Genomic DNA, 10,611 nt, shown 5'->3' with positions numbered 1-10,611 from the left:
CTGAGGGCATATACATGTACAGCAAATCAGTGTCCAGGAACTCCTACAGCATTGTGTCCTAAATCCTCTCATAACTCTAAGACATTCCAGATCATTTTTACCTCCATGCTCACACTGTCTCAAAAAAGGTCTTGAGAAAAACGTTGTACCTCACCCTGTCCCATGCTCTGGGTCAGGCAGTCCTCATAGCAGCAAAACGTATTTTTAAAGAAAAGCACAGTTTAGTAATCTTAATCTGCAAAGTTCCATCAGAAGCACAACTCCAACTTCTTCAGTCAGAGAAGAATGCAGGACTGACTGACCAGAGGATGAGACGGAAATAGGCCAAGTGTACCTTGAAGGTTTACAGTGCAAGAAAAGGTTTGCTGCTTCTGGAAACACCCACTACACAGAGAGGTAGTAACCATCACACTGCATTGCAAGCAATACCTTTCTTGCAGAAAGCACGGATTTTTAAAGCAACATTTAGAATCAGACATTACGGACCCCTAGGCTCCCTTATCCCTCATCAGACCAAAGAGTCGAGTGGGCATTTAAAAACAAACCAACAAAACCCCCACCATAAAAACCCCCACACCACAAAAACAAACCACATCAAAACCACACAAAGTAGTATCATAAAAACAGAAACCAGATCAGGCTGCCCTGCAAGAGTCTTCCCTACATGCTACTAGGAATAATGTGGTTTGAAAGTCCATCAGCAAGAACAGTGACACTGGCTGCACATGCTGGGGTAGGTGAGCTCTGCCGTGGGGCAGGCAACAAACTCCAGATTTGCATTCAAACCTTTTACACCACATCACAGAATGTAAGTTCTAGCAGAAAGAAACTGTGCTAGATATTCAAGCGCTTCAGCACATCACTTCCAGCTGCCTGAAGATGAAGAGGATGCAATGCTGTTTGTAATCAACAGAGCTCTAGAAGGAAGAGAGCAGCAATGCCAACTGTTCACGCTGCTCTGATGAGCACAGAGGTGGAAAAAGATTCCTGCAAGCTTAGGACCAAAAAAGTCCTGATAACCATGAAACAGGCACATAAGCCCCAAACACTAATTTAACCTCTCCAAATCAGCAACACACAGTTCTGTGAACAATTGTTCACATTTCTATATTGCATATCTTTATATAGAAAGTTTCTAGCCATGGACTCTAGGAACTTGATGTACGTGTACTCTGACATATGCTCCATGATTCCCAGAAGAAAATAATACACCAAACCCATGCTGGGTAAAACAAATTTACAAATTAGATTAAATTACCTTTAGGAGTTTCCTCGTTAAGTACTAGAAACATGGGTGCATTAGGATTCCACATTCCAGTGATGACATAAGCCTTTCCATCAGAACTCTTTCCAATGGATTTCTAAAAATACAAACATTAGAAAATTTAATAAATTATTTTTATTAATCAAATTGTAAAAGATGGAAAATTGGAACTGATGACAGCAAATAAAACAGAATAAGCTAGTAGATACAAGCAGGCAAAAAGAGAACTAAATACAGACAGCTAGAATCATCGATGTGAACCAAGAAGTGGACTAGGCAAAACTGGGGTAACCCTATAGCCACAAAATAGCTGATTGGTTTAACTCAAATACTCCTTGGCTTGAAAATGGTGAAAGTAGAAGCGTGCAAGTAAATTGATATTATCACAGAAAGTACCATATTATTTTGTAGTTCTCTTAGAAGCAACTTATAATACATGAAGATTATAGAAGACAAGTGAATACTTCAAACTCTGAGCAAGAATTTAAATTCAAAGGAAGCAAATAAAGGCAAAGTTTGCAGTTTCTAGCTTCTAGCCTGAAGATGCAAACCTCAGGATGGAAGAAATAAGAAAACAAATAAAACCTAGTAGAGAGGCTTGTTTTGTTGGGTTTTGTCTGGTTTTTTAAATCACCTCTATCTTACTACACAGATTATCAGAGCTAAGTCTTACCATGTCTAGTAAATGCATGTCACTGTTCTTCACATTTCGTCCAGGGCTTAGTAACATCCCAAAGCACCTGTGAAGTTTTTTAAGAAAAAGAGGTAGATGCTAGCTTTTCGAAATACAACAGTATTTTCTTTAACATAATGGCACAGCCACCTCCTAATTTAAAGAAAACCTTTCTTAGTAGTTTTTTTTAAGTGCTACAGCAACACTCAGAAAACATCACAATATCTATTATAGAAATGACAATGAGATTATTTTCCAGAATGAATATAACAGAAATTAGCGTCTGACCTGTGAACAATCAACTACTCTTAGAGACAACTTAGAACATTGAGTCTAAAGATACCTATACATTAGTGCTGGAGACTGGCAAGAAGAGATTCACTCCCTCCCCAGAACCTTTTAGAAATTGGTTTTTATATAACCATATGAAAAGCTATAAATTCACCCATTCTATCACCCATAATGTCACTGGTGTAAAACTTCATAGAGCATCATGGGCTGTTAAAAAAAACCCCAAACAATTTGCTCAATTTTTAAACTACTAGTGTTTATTTTTTAAAACTGAACTCCCGTATTATACAAGGCCTTGAATTTCAGAATTCCTGTCAAATCATTTAACATGAAAAGGTTCTGAATCATTTTAAAATTAAAAACAAAAAAAAACCCCACTCTTAAAACATTCAGATTTTCAAAATTCCTGAATGTTGAAGGCACAAATCAAGGTCTGAAGTTTCTGCAAATCATCCTTATCTTTCTCTCCTTTGGACATACCCCACTATGAATTAAAAAATACCAAGAATTATGTATTTGCCAGATAAGCTGCATGCCATTTTGCACGGCTTTTTTAAAACGCTGGATCTCAAATGAGGAAATAAACCTAGCTTGAAAGCAATCATGAAATGTCATGGAAGATGGGGGCATGTTTCAGAGGGTTTTGCTGAGAGAATTTTTCTTCTGTACAGCTCACTTCTATAGTACTCAGCAATGCCACTTCTTATCACTGACTCTCAGAACAGCGTAAACCAGAAGCAATCTCCAAAAGCAAACTGACCCAAACCTCTACCCAGAAGAGGAGCAATTTGAATCGAGTTATCCGAGGCTTTGTCAAGTCAAGTTCTGAGCACCTCTGAGAACAGTGAATGATCTTTCTTGGCAACCTGTTTCAATGCTCAACTCCCTTTGTATCAACAACTGGCTTAATTTGACAGAGGAATTCCCAGTGAAGCAACTTGTATCCACTGACTCTAATCCTACCACTCTGCACCTCCAAGGAGAGTACGGCTCCGTCTCCACACCCCTCCACCAGGTATCTGAACACACCAGAAGAGCCCCCCATTCCCACCTCCTCTAAGTCTGAACAAAAGCAATTGTCATCTGGGCAACCCACTTATCCAAATGGAAATTAAGATTCTTCAGCAAACACAAATTTTAAGAGAGTCTTTGAACATTCACAGCTTAGCAATGAAGACAGAACAGCAGATAGAATAATTTCACAGCTTTCAGGCAAGCACACTGCATCACAAACAGAGATATAACAACAACCACCATTCCAGTACAGCTGTTAATGGTGAAAGTCTTAAGATATGCAATTTACCACACCATCAAGAAAGTTTGCCCTTATTATGTCTGGATGTAAGATTTTAATTTTCCACCTCATTAAATTCAAAAAATAACTTGCATCCACAACTGTATTTTTCCTCCTCCATATTCTTACACTACTAGAACCTTAAAAATCAAAATGATAAACAAAACAGCAGACAACAATTTTGTTTATCTATACAGCATAATGCAGTGCCATGTAAAGCAACACAGGATGCCAGGACTTTTAGTTAACCACACAAGCAGCCTCCTCCGTGAGACTCAGGGCTTTTCTTCCCACTACGTTCAAAGAGCAAAATGAGTTCAAGTGAGTTCAGGACCCTCGCTTGCCCAGGAGCTGGATTTTATGCAAATGGTTGTCAACACGTTCAGCCTTTTGGTTTGAAGAGACTGAACCACACCCCCAGGATTCAAAATGACTGTGGGCCTCAGTCTTGCCTCTCCTGATATGCTGGGATTTCAGCACCTGCGGCTGGCTAACAAGTGGCTACGTGCAGCTGCACTGCTCTGTTTAAACTCAACCAGCTTCTAGACCTGCAAAAAAAACCTTATTCTTCACTAGTTTGTACTTTTGTTTACAGAAATATAAATGCTGACCACAGATAGAGCTGAGATATTAACATGGTAACATGATCTTTAAGAGTCTCCAGTACTACTGAGCAACCAGTCAGTACTCTGTACATCAGTTCTAAGGACACCAGGCTAGACTTTTGCCTAAGTTGTACCTGCATAACTTGGTATTAATTCTCCTGTATGACTGGTAGCAAACTACATTTCAACACCACTGTATGAGAACAGAGCAAATCCTCTCATTTCTCAGAAGGAAAGACTATTTCACTCTTCAAAACAACTTTCTTAAAACCTGCAATCATTACCCCAAATTTTCTTCTTGCATCCTGTGAACAACTGAGACTTGAGATCCCACATTGTGGGCCTGAACCTCTGTAGTGCCACACATGACTCAAATTTGGGAGACGGGAATGAAATTCCTTTCTTTACCTGCTTGGACCTAGATAAAACCAGGCAAAAAACTCAGGTCAAACAGGCCACAAAGGTAGGAAGGGCCAAAGTAACCCAACTGGGAGTAACCTGCTCTACCAACCTAACCCAACCACAGGCCCTGCCTGAACACTAGAAAGGGGCAAGTTTCTCTGAGTGACACAAGGTTTACTCCTCTGAGACTGTAAAAAAATATTCTTTAACTCTTTAGACCAGAGACCAAATTTCTTCAGCAACAACATTTTTTCACATTATAATTTCCACTTAGAAATACTTTCGAAGACACATTACTTGCTGAGAAGCTCACTGTCTGATGTAACCTGAATTGATCTTTTAGACCTGTTTTGAATTTTAATATTATGCAGGGTAAGAACACAAAATTACTAACAAGCCTGTGCGTGTCATGTTAATTAAATAATTTTTTGTCAGCAAACCTTGTGGTGATAAAAAGATATGAACTAAATATCCTAAACAACATCAAAATAAGAGCTAATTCCTAGGAAAAGTGGGGGGGGAGGCAGGAACCAACAACAATCAAATGCTATTCAGAAACGCTTGAAAGAGTTCATCATTCAGTAACTGAATTCTGAAGCCAAAATTATTTCACTTAAAATTGCATTGAAAATACGATTTTGCTTTTTAAAGCCAGCAAGTAGCGAAAGCACAGCTTTATTACACAAAAGAATGAAGATACAAAATTCCGCGGTATATTCCTTGCCTAAAATTTCCGTTAAATTTCTGAAATAAGAGCTTGAAAGTGAGCCAAGCGATCAGTCTTAGGTTTAGGGAGGACTGTGGGGTTTCTCTTGAGTTTCCTGTTATCTTGAATTCCCTTTTCACCACAACCAATTTCTCCCGGTGACTCTTTTGCTAAGACTGCCATCTGGCGGCCTTCGCTATTTTTAAAAATTGAGCAACCGAGAAGGAATTTCCTAAGTTTAATTAATACAATAGATACTACTATGTAGTAACAAGAGTTCACTGCTAATGAGCACATTAACGGTCATTCCTCACATGCACCGTCCACTTCTGCAAGCGCTCTGCATGAAAGGTCAGACTATACTGTCCAAAAGGGATCCCCCTCGTGTAATTTCTAGGAAACACAACAGGCGTCATCAACCATTTCTAAGCTCCTCACCGTCACTTGAAGATAAACATTATTATCACAGAATGGTTTAGGTTGGAAGGGACCGTCAGAGCTCAACTAGTTCAGACCCCTGCAGCAAGCAGGGGGCTCAGAGCCCCAAGATCCAACCTGACCTGCAATGTTTCCAGCGATGGGGCTTCTCCCACCTCTCTGGACAACCTGGGCCAGTGTCTCACCATCCTCAACATAAAAAATTTCTTCCTTAGATCTAGCCTCATCTCTCTCTTTTAGTTTAAACCCATCAACCCTTGTCCCGTCACAACAGGCTCTCCTAAAAAGCCTGTCCCCACCTTTCTATAACGAAACGACAAAGGAATCCTACTCATCTGGAGGACTCCACCAGAAGACTGTTTCTTCTAACCAGCAGCTTGAGTCCAAACTTGTAACGTTCATTGAAGAGATTAAGATGCTTTAAGGTTTAACATAGCTCAGACAACCTAACCTGGTTACTTTTACTGAATACTGAGACACTGGAAATGAAGGATTGCAATAAAATAGTTTTGCGCTACTTAAAAACAATAGAAAGCAAAATCAAAAGCATTTTAACATCCTAAGTATCCTACCACCACATTCAAACAGACAATTAAAAGGCAAAAACCCAAGAATATTTATTTTTTACGTTCTTGTATTACATACTTGTTTTCAACAACAACAAAAAAAAAAAACAACACACAAATACTTCAGAGGAAATTTTAAACCAAGCTGTGCATCTATAAATTGATTATATTGTGCAATACTTCCTGTGTTATTGCTGTATTTTTTCTGTAATGTAACTTGCAAAGCCAGGAAAAAGTCCTTTAAAGACTGTTCTCTCAGAAACCTAACCTGCATTATTTTGGTAAGAATCTTACCTTTCAATGGCCAGCTCTTTGTTTGAGAGTTGCTGAACTGTAATCACCACTTTCTTCTCAATTCCCTGTTTCAGCTTGAAATACAATTTCTCTCTATCTTTTGGCACAGGGCTAAAAGAATAAAGAAACAAGTTTCTTTAGCCCAGTATAGTAACTGTTAAACACAAACAAAAAGAAAAGAGAGTGGTAGCCCACTTAAACGGTGAATGGCTCAACCCATTTGAGGGATCTTCTCTTCCTTTATTCACAAGTTAATAAACCCGCACTGAGGAAAAACAGACTGTGGGCTCACACTTAGCATGCTGTCTGAGAGGTTTATCAGACAAACAGGTCCACAAATGCATGGGCTGTTTTGAGTTGGCCATGAAGCACAAAATAAATAGGAAATTTTCACAGAATTAATTCTTATTATCAACTCTCTTCCATTCCACAAATCTTGTAATTTCTTATCAGGCAAAGAATCCTTTGCTCCCCTGTTCCCTGTAACGCTTCAAGAAGTGTACATTTTCTAAATCTTCAATAAATTTGGAATTCATTAGCTTATTTTAAAAAAAAAAATCTCAAAACGAGCGCACTACACTGTATTTACTTTTGACTAAAGTTTCTAACAGACTTCCTCCTATCTGTTCCATTTACATGGGCCTACCTTGAGCATCCCTATCAGAAATCATGGATTTAAAAGAAACTAACCTGAAAAAGATATCCTGATTTTTAACCTTTTTAAGGAAAAATCCAGAGAAGAAAACTAAAAACAAAACAACAGCTTCCTTTTTGTAACAAGTTTACTTATGAGAAGACACCAAATCAACAGTACAGCACCACAGGAGCTGTGCATTCTGCAAGAAGTTATATGCTTTTTTTCCAGAGAGATTTCTACTTTCCCCTTTCCGTTCCGATTACCTAAAATTTCCTTTGCCATCATCTTCTTTGACTTCTAAGGAAACACTGAAAGTGTACACATCACTATCAGGAGTAGGAAGAACAAAGTCCCTAACATGATCAGATGCTTGTTTGGAAGAACGTTTGAATGCTGTTGAGAAACTGTACAAAATTCGGCTGACCTGCAGAAAAGCAGAAGAATGATTAGTTTTATCAAAAATGGAAGTATTTTAAATGGGTTATTCTGATGTGGTTTTGAAGGTCAGTATAAGAATGCTTCTTATAGTGAGCACAAAGCATGCCTCACAGAATACAAAATATTCAGACTGGGTGTTTAATAACCAAGCAAATTCAGGAGCAACATCTCCTATTTCCATTCACATCACGTTCACAGCCCATGTAATGCTCACTAAGTTATTCTATATTACAAGACTACCTAGAGATCCTGAATAACGTACTTTTCAGGTTGTGCATTTAACAACACAACTTACAGCTTGCTCCTGCAGATGTCAAAAAAAAAAAAAAAAGATTTCTTCTTTTTCAACTTCTATTTCTCCACCCTAGAAAATCCTTTTCTCCCGAACTACCACATAATTCTTCCTAAAACATCTAGGCCAGAGTACTGTAAAATGATTCTCTAACTCACAAAGCCCACATTCCAACTTTAGTCTAAGAAAGAAAGAAGCCTGAAAAACAGAACACTTGTCTTAAACATAGGCTGTTTAAACCTTTCCCTTACAGTGCGCTTTGGAATTTTATTGAAATACCAGAAGCAAAATAAAAATATTAAATTATATTCATATTCATGCATGGCTAGCTGCACCTTCTGTGATACTCATTACATATGTGTTAATATCTTTTTCACGGTACTATAAACCATTTCCACATCTGGAATAACTTCAAAAACCACTGCTTTTATCACTCTGAGTAGTCACCGTACAATATTTAATACTTACAGCCTCTTTAATCTCACAGGAGAAAACATGGATCTGGAACTCTTCTGTTCCACAGCTGCTTTCAGTAAATGCAAAACAGTCACTCTCTGAAGTCCCGTTTTGTCCCCGCACACAAAACAACACCTTATAGATTGGAAAAGAGGCTATCTCCGTATTGCTTGACGGATTTATTATTCTGTCTCGGAAAGGAACAGGGAAGATCAAAGAAAGAGGTCAGTAAAAGAAACAGGCCTGCCTAAAAGGCTTTTCTGCAGTTCGAGAAACAAACAGCTGAACTGTAATTACTACTAAATTCAACTACACAAGATGGGCAGTATCAACCAAAGCGTCAGGCTTTCCAAATTTAAGATGTAAATATTTCTGGCTGTAATACTGGCTTAATTTCTTTTATACTCCATAATACAGACAAATATAGTACCTCTATGCCATGCAGTAACAATGACCATCATTGCTCTGCACTCGTTCGTGAAAAACAAGGGCAGAAACGTAGAAACCACAGCACCCATGAAAATGCAATTCACATACAAAGAAAATTCCACATTATAAAAGAATTTAAGTCTCTGTTTAATAAAACGGAGGACTATATAGCTACAGGACTATACAGCTTAGCAAATGCTGGCTGCCACGTCCAGGCGAGCATTAATCACAGATCTAAAGGCTCACACAAAATTTTAATTTCCTCTCAAACTCAGAAGCCAAAGAATATTTCAGAAACTTTAAAGGTAACAACAGGGGTGGTGGTCTCAGAACAGACTACTAGACTACTACTAGACAGTGACTTCTAAAGCCTAATAGTTAGTGGTACGTAGTTCTCCCCTGTCTTTGTACACAGGGACAAGTAGCAAATTCACATCGAGGGTGAATAAACAATAGTTACCTGGGATAGAATCCCAAGTCTGTTAGAGTAAAAACGAAGGACTGATCTTCTAAAGGCAAGAAAAGCCCAGAGAGGACTCAGCATACTCTAACATTGGTGGGACACGTTAGATGGAAACCATGGCCAAGAATGGAAACCTTCTCAAAGGTGGCAGTGGTGCCACCTGAACTCTGATGGAGTGTATTCTGTCGCACACGGATTCACCTTGACAGTTCTGTGCAGATTCTTAGGCAGTCCCTTACCTAACAACGTCCTCTGCAATTAAGGATCAAGAGAACCTGCAGGGTTTTACTTGCCTGTGCAAGTAGCAAAAGAAACATTTGTATGTTACCTTACAGAGCCTTCTGGAATGTTCGGAACGTAAAGTGTTACAGGTAAAGGGGCTTGACTTGAGGATTTCAAGTTTGCCATAGCCTGCAGAGCTTCCGGTTCATTTCGAGGGGCAGACACCTTTGTGAAACCTAAGTAAGTCAGTTTGTTAAACAACACGCTGTCCTCTTCCAGGGGTTCACTGGGAGAAGACGGCCTTGGTGCAGAGATTTCTGAAAATGAGGAAAACACCTCTTTAACCATCTGCTTTTATTTTTACAGTTTTCTGAATGAGTTCCACTCAAAGTCCCCCACTTGCAGAGAACGAACATGGGAGAAGCGCAGCGCAAATAGTAAGAAATCCACTTGGCAGCTTAATAGTAACATTAAGCCTATTCCACTCTAAAGTATGTTTCCAAGTACAGCATAGGGACAAATCACCTTTTGATTCTTCTTAGCAGTACTAGAACACAATTTTTCTTTAAGCTCCATTCCCCAGATGTTTTTTTCTTTAGTTTGCTTATACCTCCTTCTCAGGCCTACCCATCATTTTGCACAAAGAAGCCTCTAATTCTATTCCCTCCCATGCCTCTGTAGCTTGTGGAGAATTATTAAATGGGTTCAGGTTCCTGGGACAGCTATGTTAACTGCAGGAAACCATCGGGGAGCTGGAGAACAGGAAAAGGATATCTCTTTGTTCCTCTCTTCAGAGAAGAGGCATTCTTTTTCCACTGCCACCCTACTGCAGACAGGGGCCATCCTGAGGGAGCTTTTGGGAGTTCTGCTGTTATTTTGTTATTTATTGTTTTCTGGTGCGTTTCTTTTCAAAGTATTTTGACATTTGAGAAATGGGAGAAGAAAAATTCATTAAGTATGGAAATCAGAGTAATCCAGGTTGGAAAAGACCTCTAGAGGTCATCTAGCTTTAACTCCTGCTCACAGACAGATCACTTTAGATTAGGGCTAGTTTCAAAACTGGACCAGGTTACTCAGGGCCCTGCCCAGGTGACTTTTAGTATCCCCAAAGATGGACATTCCAAACCTCTCTAAGAAACCT

At 39.0% G+C, this 10,611-nt stretch overlaps 1 protein-coding gene across 1 annotated transcript in view; it reads right to left on the bottom strand.

Annotated features, from left to right (window-relative positions):
- The window catches only part of LOC104498378 (rab GTPase-activating protein 1-like), a gene marked incomplete at its 5' end in the record, with an annotated part of 16,857 nt that extends 7,070 nt beyond the window's left edge, over window positions 1-9,787 (bottom strand). The window contains 6 exons of the mRNA XM_010141742.1: window positions 1,259-1,361; window positions 1,938-2,004; window positions 6,534-6,644; window positions 7,434-7,594; window positions 8,369-8,543; window positions 9,577-9,787. Of these exons, the coding sequence (XP_010140044.1) occupies window positions 1,259-1,361; window positions 1,938-2,004; window positions 6,534-6,644; window positions 7,434-7,594; window positions 8,369-8,543; window positions 9,577-9,787 (828 nt within the window). The remainder of the gene's footprint in view (window positions 1-1,258; window positions 1,362-1,937; window positions 2,005-6,533; window positions 6,645-7,433; window positions 7,595-8,368; window positions 8,544-9,576) is intronic.
- Between the last annotated feature and the right edge of the window lie 824 nt (window positions 9,788-10,611).

The sequence above is a fragment of the Buceros rhinoceros genome, unplaced genomic scaffold (genome assembly GCF_000710305.1).
Source record: "Buceros rhinoceros silvestris isolate BGI_N320 unplaced genomic scaffold, ASM71030v1 scaffold43918, whole genome shotgun sequence".
Classification (NCBI taxonomy): Eukaryota; Metazoa; Chordata; class Aves; order Bucerotiformes; family Bucerotidae; genus Buceros; species Buceros rhinoceros.
The sequence above is the reverse complement of the archived record's forward strand: the minus strand, read 5'-3'. Positions and strand labels throughout refer to the sequence as shown.